This window comes from Manacus candei, unplaced genomic scaffold (genome assembly GCF_025592945.1).
Source record: "Manacus candei isolate 608988 ecotype Guabito, Panama unplaced genomic scaffold, ASM2559294v1 h1tg000107l, whole genome shotgun sequence".
In the NCBI taxonomy this organism is placed as follows: domain Eukaryota; kingdom Metazoa; phylum Chordata; class Aves; order Passeriformes; family Pipridae; genus Manacus; species Manacus candei.
In genome coordinates this window covers 257,455-271,195 of record NW_026138155.1, presented here as the reverse complement: position 1 = coordinate 271,195, position 13,741 = coordinate 257,455, and the positions used below count along the sequence as shown (strand labels likewise).

The following is a 13,741-nucleotide window of genomic DNA, read 5'->3' as shown; positions in this document are numbered from 1 at the left end:
TGACAGCTTGTGTGGAGAACCTTGCCTATGCTTTTGGTGGGTGTTCCCTTCACAACAGAAATTTTGACTTCTTAAACAAGTTGCTTCTTGAACAGTTCACTTATATTTTATGGACAGGCTGTAGAGTAAGAAAGCCCTGATAGACATTAGGAACTAAAATGCCTCTGCCAAAATCCAATCCAGATTTAAAGTACCATGAGCCCTAGGCTTATTTAAACCACCCAGAAAGAAGTTTTCTCTACCAGGTCAAATTAATGGCTCTACTGAAAAAAATAACCTGCATAAAATCATGCATCTGCATCTTTACAGAGAGGCTATTGCAGTATGTGCTCAGTTAAGTATTTAATGCAATACTGCCTCACCAGCAAACCTTTCTTGGTATCTTAAAATACATTCCTTTAAATTAATGGTAACACACATTTTCTTTGCTTAAATAGCCTCATGTTGGGAATGAGGGGTATTAATTTAACCAAACTAAGAATTCTGCTTTTAGTGCTTTCCAGTGGACCCAGTTTCCAAAGAAAATATTTTTCCCTGAAAGGATAACAATTTTCATTTAATGGGGAAATTTGGGCTGGAGAAAACTGTACTGTTAATTGGGGAGGGGGGGTTCTTATTGTGAACCCCACTCTGCTAAGCTGCCATCTGCTGCTACTAGCAGGAAATGTATTCATGAGAAATTCTAACTTTACTGGGATTTAGTAGCAATTGGGGTTGTCTCATTACTTCCCAAAAGTGTGCAAGACTTTCTTCTCACTGTGGAGTTGTATACAAACTATTTCATTCAAATAGCATTCATCACAGTAGAAAAAAGTGCATTTTGTATGATGGACTTTTCAATGGTGGGTTTGGGGTTTTTTTTGAATTCTACAAGTTCTCTTTCTCTTTGCTTCATGAAGTACTGTGATCCAAAGGGTGCCCTGGCCTTTGGCTTGGGTTGCCAGTGCTCTGTGCTACTGCTCATCCTCCTTGCCCAGGGACACTTCTTTAATTGCAAGAAAGCCCCTGGGGTTGTTTGAGCTGGGCTCCCACCACTGCTCCAGCCTTTGGTCCTTGTTCAGAGGCTTGTAAAAAAAACGGAACTGAAGCACAGCAATTTGTTCTCAGATGCTTTCTGCTCTCGGACTGGGAAGCTCGGTGTACATTTGGTGTGTTTGCAGGTGGGAAGCTCCTCTTGATTCGCTGAGTGGGAGGAGCTTCGTATGTTCAGGGAATAGCCCTGCCCCAAAATGGGACTGCAGCTGACTGCTCCCTGTTCTGTGCTGGGTGACCCATCCAGCATTGCTGGGTGCTGGTGTAAGCACTGTTCTCCAGCTCCTGGTGTTTAAGAAGCCATTCTGTTGGGCTTAAGTGACAAGGACCCTCTAGGCAAAGGCCAGCTGGCAATGGACAAATAGCCTTCATTAGTAGCTGTGCAATCACACTGGACTGCCAGCTCACCTGGGCAACTCCTGAGGGAAGGTTGTGGCATGAGTGTCACCAGAGCCACAATTTGGGAACGTAATCGAGGCCTTCACAAGATGCACATCCAGCTCTGCTGTGCTGTCTGCCTTTAGCAATCTGATGAGTGTGTGCACCAGTGTGTGCCCCAGGAGCAGGGGGGTGGTGACAAGGGGGTACCGTGCCTTCAGGGTTACCCTCACCATAACTTTGTAAGGCTCTGAGTGCTCAGGCCTGGCAGGATGTGATGGGCAAAGGCCACTGTGTGAAAAAACACCCCCCTCCTCTAAAGGCCGTGGTTTTTTGGAGTACAAAGCAGTCGGTCAGAGATAAGCATTAAAGAGCAGAGGGGTGGACTTTATCATCAGCAGCTGACAAGTGGGAGGTGTGTCTTCAAATGCAATGAGAGGAGAGGGCAGAGTCCTGCTGTGCATTAATCTATGACATGTCCTGTGTTTCAGGGTGGTGCAAAGTCAGATGCCTGGATTGGGTGTGAATCCAGGAGCCACGTCCAGCTGCAATGAGGAAGCAGGAGGGTGCACAGGTGTGGAAGTGGCCAGGCAGGCTGACAAGTAAGTAGTAAGGAGGTCAGGAGAGCTTTGAAACTGAGATGCTCAGGCTGCATGTGTGTATACCCAGAGGTGGATTATTCCTGGGTGACTGGATCTATGATGCACCAGGGTGGCAATGTGATTCCTCCAGGCATGCCTGATAAAAGATCTGGCCCTGCCTTCCACAGTGGGCTGGAGATGGGTTTCATCCTGTCCATTGCTTATTTCACCAGCACAAAACTTGGAGGATGAGGCTTTCTGTGGGTTAAAAGAGTGGTCATTGCCACAAGCAGTGACTGACTGCTTTTAAACTGTGGTGTAGGAGCTGTGCAGTATTACCAATATTAACAGTTCTAATATCACTAAGGTGATAAACCAGAGTGAATGCACAATGGATCCAGTATGGAAAGTTTTTTCTCAGTTTCAAACTTCCTGAGAGTTGCCTTGTAATTTAAAAATTGGAGAAAGCAGCTTATCTGTGTCATCTCAACTGGCAAGCAACCAGTGGGCACAAAATTAGGTCACGACTTATTTAGTTCAGCAGCCTAACAACACTGCTAGGGAGAGAAAAGGGCTCTGAAAAAGATGACAGTGAGGTCTGCAACAGTGTGCAGAAAAACAAAGTGCCACTTAGGTTTGCATCACAGAGGAAGGTCATGGAAAGCCTGTAAAATGAGAATCCCAAGGCAGCACTGTCCCAGCAGCACGGAAGGGGAAAAACCTTATCCTTTGGAAGCTGCAGGTGTCTGTGGAGAAACAACATGCTCCCATCAGACGGCTTTAGTCAGCTCACACACTTCTTTCATTTGGGGTTCCTTCCATGAAGTTCCAAGTATAGGAAGGCTCCATAATCCTCAGCTGGAGTGAAGGGGAAGGGAAATACACAGGATTCCTTCTGCTGCAGGGAAGTCCTGGAGGGCCCTCCAGGTGCCCGTGCCAGTGGCTCAGGCCACTTCAGAGTTGAATTTCTTACGAGTTCAAGTTTGTGTTGTCCTCTCAGAGAGGAATGATCATTGACAGGACACTGCCTTGGTTTACTGAGCTCTTTCCCCCGTAAAAAGAGAAAACCTAGCTGGGAAAAGGCTCCAGCCTTTCATGGCCACAGAGTCAGGCAGAGTAGCTTCCCTTCTGCAGGAAAGAGTTCCTCCCTCAAATAAACCCGGAGCAAAGCAGAGACCTCAATTAGTGCTTGAGCAAGGACTCGAGGCATTCCCTGGCACGCGTGTTATGCAAGGGTCAGGTTCTGCTGCCCTCATTCCCGTTCCTCCCCGAAACTGCAGCCATTTAGGCACATGCCTCAAATCCATGAGCAGTCCCACCTACTGCTGTGGTCTGCTCCAAAGCCTCCCACTGACACAGAGCCAGCGGCCCCGGTTTCACTGGTCCTACAGCTGGGGTCACCCAGCAGCAGGAGCACCAGCCAGGGAGTGATGGATCTCTGCCTCATGAATCTTAGCTCTCTTCCTGCCTTCAAAGAGGATCTATAGGAGAGCCAGGGTAGCTGCAAGATTAACTTATTGCATTTTTGATGCTTTAGAAGCTCATTTGTGCTAAATCAGAGAGCAGAGTACATTGTAGGACCCACATAATCCAGTGATATTCCCAAAGACAGCTTGTTATTTGTAAGCTCTGAGGAATGACTGCACTGGATATCTCCTCACTGCACTTGGCCCTCCAGTCCCACCTGCTCCCATCACATGAATACCTAATAGGCAATTTGGGGCCGGGGTCTCTGGAGAAATGCAGCTCTGGTTATGAACCTGCCTTCCCCCTGCAAGCCTGGGACCCGTACCACAGCCCAGCTCCATCTCTGCCCAACAGAGACTCCTGCTGCAACACTTTCCATGCCCAGGCGTGGGAACAGGGCTCTACCCACAGTGTGGGGACCGCTTCCTAGTCCTGTGGTGTGAGGAGAGTGGCTGGAGTTGCAGGAATGAGGGAGAGGCATCCATGCTGCTGGGCAGCCCTGGGCAGTTGTGGGGGGGAGCAAGGCTGTGATGCTGCCCTGCATTCCTTTGGGCATGGGCTGGTGGGCAAGGTGGCCTGGGAAACACCTTTCCCTACTCCATGCTCTCCCACTGCCACCCTCTGCCCCAGCTAGTGGCTCTCTGAGGACTCTTGCTGGAAGGCTGGATCTTGATCAGCTGCATTTTTAAAAGCAGGACTCATCCTTAATCTGCTGGGATTAAAAAGGGATGCAGTTTTACCACTCTCCAGAATTTAGGTGGTGTAAACAAGTGTTTTGCAAACATCAGGACCAACAACAATCTGTCACTGTCAGCAAAAGCAAGTGCTCCACCCTGCTTGGGGCCAGGCTTGAGCTTCACCCCAGACCCATGGTCCCACTAACTGGTGACCGTGGCTGCACCCAGCAGCTGGTGCCAGCCCTGTGGGCAGCAGAGGACTTGATTCCCAAGGGTTCTGCCAGCTTCCAGCAGTCACTGCATCCTCTCACGGGTAGAAAAGCAAGAAAGGGGAGGGAGGGCAGAGAGGCTTAGACAACGATTCATTGGAATAATTTAAAAGTACATTCTGCAATAGGTTCAGTCTGTTTCACAGCTTTGTTCTGCCTGCGTGGCTTCCTCTCGCAGGATGGCCCCCAAGGTCCCGTCTCCACAGGCAGGGAATGCCAGGGAGCCATCTGTCAGTCACTCTCGCTGCTGGATCGGTGGGATGCTGCCCCACGGCCATGCTGCACCTTGAGGCAGGAGGGCAGCGCTGCCCTGCCAGTGGACAGCGAGACCTTGCTGACAGAGGACACGCTGCGGGCCAGGGGCTGCGTAGGGAACATAATTATGCCACGGGGTGCCTCCAGGAGCTGCCAGATCTCCCCCGAGGTGGAGCCACGCAGGTACTCCCAGGGCCGGCGCCCGCTGCTGTCCCGCACCTGCACCTGGCAGCCGAGCTGCAGCACCAGCACCTTGATGACAAGCTGGTGGCCGTGTATGGCAGCCAAGTGCAGTGGCGTGTACCCGCAGCCCGAGCGGGCGTCCACGTCCAGGGCCAGCCCCGCCTGCCGCGCCGCCGCCGCCAGCTCCTGCAGGCCGGGCCCGTCGCCGTGCTTGGCCAGCCAGTGGAGCACCGTGAAGCCTGACATGAAGTCCCGCAGCAGGGCCAGCTCCGGCTCTTCCAGAAACAGCCCCCGCACGCGTGCCCAGCACCCCGCTGACATCGCCACTAGCCAGGCGTGCTCCCGCTGTCCCAGTGGCACCGATGGCCCCCGGCTTAGGGCATTTCTAGAGGAGCTCTTGGAGAGCGTGGTGCGGGGCTGCCGCCCGCAGTCCTCGGGCAGCGATGGGGGCGTGCTCTGCACCTCCGACAAAGCGAGCTGGCACCTGATGCTCCTGAAGACAGGCAGCGGTGCTGGGGGACAGCTCTCTGGGGCTTGGGGCTCTACGGGGCCCTGTGCTGGCTGCAAGGGCTGGGATGGAGGTGGCCTGGAAGAGGGTGGTTGCAGGGAGCGGGATGGAGCTGGCTGAGTGGGGGAGTGTGGCAGGGATTGGGATGGGGGTGGCTTGGTAGGGGGTAGGACTCCAGGACCTGACGGCAGTGTGAGGGTTTGGCGTGGGTACAGCAGCAGGACTTGAGGTTGGGTCGGTCCGTTCGGGGTCAGCCCCCTGGATCCCCTCGGCAGGACTGGGGATGGCCTGGTGGGGAGCTGCTGCAGGGACCTGGACTGTGATGGGGGCAGCCTGGTGGAGGGGAGCACCTCTGAGCTTGATAAAAGTGGGGATGAGGAGGGGCTGGCAGGGAGTGCCTGCAGGGACCGGGACAGGGGCAGCACCCCCGGGGCGGACAGCAACGGCAGGGGCCGCGATGGGGGCAGCTCGGTGGGGGACAGCGCCCTGGGGCCCGATGACAGCTGCGGGGACTGGGAGGGTCCGGTGGGGGGTGGCCCCCTCAGGCTTGCTGTGGGCGCTGGGGCCTTCAGTAGGGGCATCGCGGTCGGGGGCTGCGGCGACGACCGGGGCTGAGGCACCCCCGGGCCCGACGGCAGCGGTGGGGACCGGGAGCGGGACGATGTGGCAGAGGGCGGCCCGGCGGCAGGCAGCGGCGGCGATGGGGACCGGGGCGGCATAGCGGGGGCCAGAGCCCCAGGAGCCGAGGGCAGCAGCGGGGGCCGGGAGCGCGGTGTGCCACCGGGGCGCAGCGCCCAGGGCCCCGAGGACAGCGGCTGGGTCCGGTACGGGGGCGGCTGCCTGGGGGGCGGCGGGGAGAGGGAGCGGGGCGGCCCGGCGGGGGGCGGTGCCCCGGGGCCCGGCGGGGGGACGGCGGCGGCGGCGGCGGCAGCAGCGCGGCGCGCCCGGCGGCACTCGCAGCAGGGACCGCCGCGGCCCCGGGCGGAGCAGCCCCCCGACACGGCGGCACTCCTCGGGGGCTGCCCCCCGCAGGGCCGCCCCTGCTCCGCCGCCTCCCCTCGGGGGCCGCGCCGCCCGTCGGGGTCGCGTCGGGGCGGCGGCGGCTCCGGCTCCTTCTTTGCCTCCTCCCGCTGTTCCTCCGGCGGCGGCAGCTCCTCATCGAGGAGGTCGCGGTACCTGCGGCGGAGGACGATGTCCTTGGAGGCGCCGGGGGCGGCGGCGGGGTGGACGGTGGCCAGGGAGTTGACAAGGCTCTTGAAATACTCGCGGCGCTCCCGCCGCTGCTGCTCCGTCAGCGCCGGGTCGCGAAGGAAGCGCTGGAAGTGGCGGAGCAGCGCCGAGTTGGGGGCTCGCCCCCCGGCCGCCCAGAGAAAGTCCAGCACAGCCTCCTGGCTCAGCTCCCGCGCCATGCTCCGGGCCGGCTGGCTCTCGGTGCTCCGCGCTGTGCCTCGGTGCTCGGCGCTGAATCCAGGTGCGGCGGGGAAACCCGCCTCCTGCCGCGCCGGGCCTCTCCGCCTCCTCCTCCGCAGTCGGGCCGCCACCGCCCGGTCGCCTTTGCCCAGGGTGGTGGCCCCTGGGGCGGCGAGCTGGGGTGACAGGAAAGGGGAAAAGCAGGATACGGGGGCTGGAGGAGCTGAGAATTGCGAGGGTCATTTGCTGGCAGGTGGTGAGAAGAAAGAGTGGTTTATCTGTCATTATGTCAGTGAACGGACAGGCGACGATAGACACAAACTGAAATGCAAGAAATTCCATTTGTGTGCGAGGAAAAACTATTTTATAGTGAGGGTGGTCAAGTACTGGAACAGTTTGCCCAGAGAGGTTGTGGTCTCCATTCTCAGGAGATGCTCCATGGGACACCTGAGAAGGGGCTGCACCAGACCGTGTCCAGAGGTGCCTTCCAACCCGAACTGCCCTGTGATTCAGCTACTTAGGAAAACTGGCAGTAAAGAGTCATGAAAGTGCTGTGGTTCGAGTGAGCTGATATTACAAGTGTATGGGATTGTACCCATGTACGACAACCACATACAAATACCAAGAGTGCCTGCAGTCAAATCATATCTCATCTCATCTCTGTATCTGCTGCGTGGCTGAGATAGGCTGGACACACGTTGTACCAGTGTGGGGATCTCACGTTGTTCTTTAGTGCTAATTCTGTTATCACAAATGTGTCTGTAACAGCTGAGAGGGATGGGGAAAGTCAGAGCCCTGGTGGGCAACGTGCCCTGTGCGCACCAAACAACTGACAGCCCCTGCCCTGAGGAGTCTGGGGAGTGGATAGTGGGTGGAAAGTCTAGGAGAGAAGGTGTGCTGGATTTTCTGCCTTACGATCAGAGAACAGAGGCATGGAGGGACTGAACTCAGTGTAGGCTCACTGGCTTTAAAGAGGTCTGGATCAGGCCCTAAGTCACGCTCCAGAAACCATCTCTGCTGCAGGCTCCCAGCTATCCATAAATATTTTTAGCTGCCTGTCATGTAAGCAGCTGGAATATCCTCCAGCCTGCTGCAAACCCTCACAAACCACGGGCAGAGATTGCAATAGATGATGTGTGCAAGCTACATCCCATCAGTGGTGTTCATCTGGGTAGGGCACAGGTGCTGGGAAGAGGGTAAAGGCTTACGTTCATATTTTATCATTTTGTACGCGCTTTTGATGCAGTTCTTCCAGGCATAAATATGTTTCTCCCTCCTCTTCTGATGAGCCCTGGATTGCAGTCAAAACAGTGTTTGTTAGCAGCACACTCTCAGTGGAGGCGTCTGAGATGAAATGAATAGAGCATAATGGTGTAGTTGTGATCACAAATAAGAAAGGAGGGTAGGTTGTGAAGATAAAAAATCCAAGTAAACAACAGTGGCACATGACAATACAACTATGAAAGTGTTGCTTTGGCTTAATGAACTGAAGCATAAGCAGGAGGCTCTCCATGATATCACATTGTCCTGGTTTCAGATGGGGTTTTTACTCCCATCTCAACAGCAGGTCTCTTGATTCTTTGAGTGAAATTTGAGTGAGCTCACAGTAGTCAGAATCAGTAAACGGAGGCAGGACCAAGCACTACTTCACCATGAAAGAATCAAAAATAAGCCCACCACTTAGTCTTGTAGCTTTCTGTCGTTGTGTGATAAAATGTTGCCTTTAGTGAGCTATGCACCCGTGTTTGTTTATAAACAGGAGGTAAGTTACCAAACTTCTGCATCTGCTTGTGTATCTTCTCATCCCCTTTGACTGACAAATTGCCCTGCAACTGATACAAAAGGGCATTAAACGCTGACCTGCCGTGTCTACAAAATTATGTGAAACAACTTTGGAAACATGGAAAAAACTCCTATGGGGTCCCTAGGATGAGGGACTGGCAATTCCCTTTTCTTGGGAAACAATTTGTTAGCAGCAGTTATGAAACTTTCAGGAGCTAGGGGTCTGCTTCTTCCCAGTGAACACTAGGAATGCAAGGAACTACACTAGCTGAGATCTGGGAAGATTGCAGAACATTTCTTGGTGTTGATGTTTTTTTTTCCTGCCCTGCTCTTTCAGCATGAACAGCCATACCCAGGGAAGTGTGTATGCCTGAGTATCGTGGAAACAGTCATACCCAGGGAAGTGTGTATGCCTGAGTATCGTGGAGGCAACTCGACCACAGCTCTCCCAGCCCCAGGCCAAGGAAGGACACGGTGAGTCACATCAAGGGTTTGCAAGTGAAGGAGATTTTCGTGTTGGTTAAGTTGTGCTGATGCAGGAGTATCATGCGTGTCTCTAATTCAGACCAGGGGAAGCAGTGTCTGCCTCACCCACAGGTGCAATGAGGACAACTCTTGAGATACGATCGTCAGGTGTTTCCACTAGAGGCTGCACTGGTCCAAGCGCATTCCCCAGTGCAGGCACGCTCAGCACCTCCTCACCTGGAGCCCTGTGTGCGGGAGGAGTTTGCTACAAGAGCAATAATGAGTCTAATATCGAAGCCTCCCTCGGATATTAGCATGAACACCTAAGATGTGTGTGTCATAAAAGCACTGCATCAGCTCTGCTTCCAGAACGTTCCAGGTAGAACCCCCTCAGGGTCCGTTGGTGTAGCAGCTGTGCCAGTGATGGCTGCAGCTGTGCCGAGTTAAGGGCACTGCCCAGGTGTAGACACTCAGCCCCTGATGGGCGGCGGGGCCGGGTAGTGCTCGTGCGCTTCCACTGTTTCTGCCTCAGGCTGGGGGTGACCACTCTGAAAGATCAGCTCCCGAGTTCTCCCAAACCTGGTCAAAAAAAGCCGCAGGAAGGAGAAACTCTGTAGCCCTCGGCAAACAGCCACGTGCTTCTTCATAGCCCCACAAAAATGGGTTTTGGAGGGAAAAGGTATGAGCTTGATATCAAAGAGCGTACAAATGGTAAGTGCATTGCTGAGGTCTATTTGCTTACCGCTCCCCGGGGTTGTTTGCTTGTAGGAGGTGCTCTCGGCTTTTATCCTGCTGGCTTTTTTGGTTTGGTTCGGTGGATGTTCACATATGGGGGTAGCTCTGATATGTCTGTAATTTAATGTATCGTTCATGTGTGCAGCAAATTGGGTCTGTGTCTTCCCTAGCCTTCTGAGGTTTTATGCTTCACAAAGCACTGCAGGGCTTCATCACTACTTTGGTTGAAGATTTGCAAGCAGACATATTAAGTTTAGCCCTAAGACTCCCACCTTTGCAGGTAAAGGGATGTCATGCTTCACACCGGGATGTTAAGTGTTTTGTCAGTTCGAGCAGCAAGGAGCCAGCTGGGCTTCACTTCGTCCCTGGAAATCACTTGTGGAGTGGGAGAGCGACTGGCCACCATGGCTGTTGTTTGGTATGCCCAGTTGGTTGAAAAACAGAACGTGTGTTTCACAGGAGAGCTCGGAGAAACGAGAGGAGCGAGGTGTCAAGTTTTGCTCTCTGTCGTTATGCAAGGGCGTCAGGGGCTCCTGTGTGCCTCTGTGTTACGAGTATCTCGTTGCCGGTATCCTCAGCCTCGTTCTTCACCGAACTGGTGGCAGCAGAACCTTGTCGGTCGGTTGCTTGGCCATCAAGGGTCCCTGGAGCACACGGGTCTGTGCTTTAAGCTGCGGGGCTGCCAGGGTGGGAGAGAGTGACCCTCCGGGGTGACGGGGACGGTACCAGCGGCCCGGCTCGGGGGGCGCGGGCGGGAGAGGGATTAGCGCAGTCACCGCCGGGGATGGAGCGCAGCCCCGCGGGGCCGCAGCCGGCTCTCGGGGCTCCCCGAGCGGCGGGGCGGCGCCGTCCGGCCGCCCGCGCTGCCCGCTGTGCCCGCGGGAGGGCCGGGGGGGTCCCGCCTCGCCGCCCGGCCCCTTTGCATTGCGCATGGGCCCTCCCCGCCGGGTGGCCATGTTGCAGTGCTAGCAGGCGGCGCAGAGCGGCGGGCCGGCAGCGCAGGGCGCAGCGCTCAGCACCGCACCGCGATGGCCGTGGCCGTGGGCAGACCGGCGGTGCGCGGGGGCAGCGCGGGGCTGGGGGCGGGCCGGGCGGGGGGCCGGGGGCTGCGGGGGCGCGGAGCCGGGGGTTGCGGGGGTGCGGTGCCCGCGGCTGGTTGCGGGGGCGCGATGCCGGGGGGCGCGGTGGGCTCGCCGGGGCGCCGCCGCCTCTGCCCCTTCCCGGGGTCGGAGGGGCCCGCGCAAAACTTTTTGTCTCCGTTTCGGGCCCGCGGCTCGTGACTGCGGCGGGGCCGGGCCGGCGGCGGGCAGCTCGTCCCGGAGCCCCGCGCTCCGAGCCGCGCGGGCAGCGGGGAGGCGGCGGGGGTGGTCCCCGGGCTGCGCCCGCCGGGACTGAGCTGTGCGGCAGTGCTGTGCCGCGGGTGTTTCTGCCCCGCCGCTTCCCGCGGATGGGAAGAGCTGGGAGCGGGCAGAGCAGTACCCCGTGCGGGATGGGCTGCCGGGCGGGCGGGACGTGCCTGCATCCCTTGGGGAGAGGCGCTGGGCTGCGGCGGGAGAGGCACGGCGGTCCCGGAGTGGAAGTCTTCCGAGAGGCACGCGTGTCTTGCGTTTTCCAGCGTGACCGTTTTTCTCGGGATGTGGTGGCCGGGAGTCTTTTTTTTTTTTTTTTACGTGCATGTTGAGAAGGACAAAAGATTTCCCCTTTACGGAGAGAAAGAAAAAAAAACAACCTAAACCCACAAAAACTAGCAGATGCTGCTCCCGAAAAAAAAAAAAAAGGCGAGTCTCTCTTGCATCCAGCTTGAAGAAACGTGAATGAAACTCCACCGTGACCAGACTGAATGCACTTTTGTGCATCGTCGGCCGCGGGAGGGAGAGACTTGACCGACTTCCCAGCAACTTTTTCAGTGCTTGCGAGTAACCCAGATGTTGCCCATGAGCCGAGGACTTGAATGTGGCTCCTTCTCATAATAAGAGAATGGTCTGCGTTCAAGATGTGACCAGAATGAGACAGTTTCTTTTGGCATTTATTATGTGCTTGTGGATCTGCGGGGCTGTAATGTTCCTCTGATGTGGCAAAGCAAATGTATGGAGATGGGGTTTAATGGTGTTACTGGAGGTGGGGAAGTTATGCTGCTAAGCAAAATAAGAGCTGATGTTTGTTAACAGAATACCTATAAATTATATCAGCTATTTGTAAAGCTTCTTCTGAAATGATTCCTTGATCTTAAGGTCTGAAGCATGCTTGGAAATTGAAGTTTGTCTCTCAGTGTAAGAAGATGCATTGAAATCATGGCTTCGGCTGGTTTTTAGGGCAGGCTGAAGGGTATTGCCAAACCTTTTCACTTTGTGTGGAGCAGCAACCTCACAGCATTAATAGGCTGAGGAACGTGGCTTACTGCAAGACGTGATTGCTGTCTGTTCCTGAGTATGTGTTTTGCTTTATTTTTTTGTCATTATGTTAAACTCGTGCTGTCACTCAGCCTCCCGTGTTTCTGGTTAATCCAAGTCCATGAGCAATCCCAAAGCAGCATCCACAGAGGGTTTTGCAGTAGTTAAACCAAATCCCTGTGTGTGTGTGTGTGCTGCTGAGTCCAGTCCAGTGGGGCTGGCTGCAGGATAAAGCATCCTTCAGCATGAGAAGCATGTGCGTGTGGGAGAGGGAAGGACGAGGGCACTCAGCTTCCTTTGCAAGCAGCTGGTGGGCAGACCCTTCACCCTCCCGTGTAGCTGCTTTTTGAAGAAGAGTTGTTTTATCTTGAGGTGATAAGAGAAGAAAGGACAGTGGGCTGACACTCGGGAGGCATTGGGGGTGTTTTGTCTTGCGTATCTTCTTATCTAATCCTGTCTGCTCCCACTTTGCCTGCTGCTGTTGTGTTGCTGGGAGGGTGGCAGGGAGTTGGAAGAAATAGTTAATTATATGTTAGAGCAAGGCAAGACTGGTGAAGATTTGCTTTGCAACTTTCTTACAGAATGTGATTAAGTGGAGCCTTGAGTGGTATGCGTCTGGTTGGAGGGAGAATTAAAGGAAGGGGGAAAGGAAAGGAATGAAACCAAAAGCGAGTCAGTTTGACTTAAAACGATGATAACATTCCTGAGTCACAACCTTTTACGTCCTGGCAGGATATGACATTATGTTAATTGTAAAAGCATGCATAAAGAATAACTTCAGCAAACTGCTCTGAAGTGTCTGTGTTTAATTGTAGCCGAGCAGGGCGTGTTTTGGTAGGATGGGCGGCTTTCATTTTTAGGCCCTGATCCCACAGATGTGAGGGCACATGTGTAATGCGCTGCCTGTAATTTCATTTGCCTTAATGGAGCCCGCTCTGGGTATGTAAATGTAAAGGCATGCATAAGCAAAGCTTTGGCAGGACTGGTGCTGGGAGCTGCCCTGGGAGCTCTCAGCTGATGAAAGCCGAGCATGTGCTTAAACATGCACCGGGCTGGAAGGATGCACGTGGTCATCTGGGCTCAGTGTGAGATAAGCCACTTGCAGTGTGGAAACGGTTGGGGTGTGCTAGATATGGGACCCCTTTCTTCCTCCTGGGTTACTTCCCAGCATCTTGACCAGTGTGGGATGGGTTCTTAGTAGATAAGAGCGTGGAAGAGGGCTCTGGCCTGCCTACCCTTCTCTTTATGTGTTTATCCCAAATGTTTACAGAACCGGAGCTTGGTCTGTTACAGGAGCGAGACTCATGTTTACAGTGATGTACACCCTGCTCCAAGTCAAACAGAAATTGAGGGAAAGTGAAGCTGCAATGCAGATTTGACATGGGAACCATGGAGAACATTATCTGAGAGATTAAAACAGTGTAGTGCACTCTCCCATCTGTTTTAAAAATACTTGATAATGAGAGACTGCTGGTTTCCATGGAGGGGAGGAAGGAGAGGGAGACGGGAAGGTAGAGCAAGAGATGAGCACAAAGAAAGGGGGTGCCCCCTTGTCTCTGTGAGTGTTTCTGTGCTCTCAGTAGCTGAGCATCTGGTCACAGTGAATGTG

The 13,741-nt window shown here is 54.7% G+C and overlaps 2 protein-coding genes across 5 annotated transcripts in view; one reads left to right on the top strand and one right to left on the bottom strand.

Moving 5' to 3' along the window:
• The first annotated feature begins 1,941 nt into the window (after positions 1 to 1,941).
• Positions 1,942 to 13,741, top strand: part of SEPTIN11 (septin 11) — a 55,265-nt gene continuing 43,465 nt past the window's right edge. For 3 of the 4 annotated variants that reach the window (XM_051769429.1, XM_051769431.1, XM_051769432.1), the window contains exon 1: positions 10,655 to 10,797. In XM_051769429.1, coding sequence (XP_051625389.1) covers positions 10,771 to 10,797 — 27 coding nt within the window. In that variant the 5' untranslated portion in view covers positions 10,655 to 10,770. Of the gene's footprint in view, positions 2,013 to 8,879; positions 9,017 to 10,654; positions 10,798 to 13,741 lie in introns of those variants that run through there. The other variant, XM_051769430.1, reaches the window with a different exon arrangement.
• SOWAHB (sosondowah ankyrin repeat domain family member B) lies at positions 3,916 to 6,841 on the bottom strand. Its single transcript, XM_051769418.1, has 2 exons — positions 6,295 to 6,841; positions 3,916 to 6,228 (listed from the first exon to the last, which is right to left on the bottom strand). The coding sequence occupies exons 1-2, from the start codon at positions 6,757 to 6,759 to the stop codon at positions 4,636 to 4,638; spliced, it is 2,058 nt and encodes a 685-aa protein (XP_051625378.1). The 5' UTR covers positions 6,760 to 6,841; the 3' UTR covers positions 3,916 to 4,635.

Coding starts and splice junctions, on each gene's coding strand:
- SOWAHB (XM_051769418.1), bottom strand. CDS start 6,759: ATGGCGCGGGAGCTGAGCCAGGAGGCTGTGCTGGACTTTCTCTGGGCG. Junction 6,229..6,294: donor CCTGCTGCGAGTGCCGCCGG/GCGCGCCGCGCT, acceptor GCACCGCCCCCC/GCCGGGCCGCCCCGCTCCCT.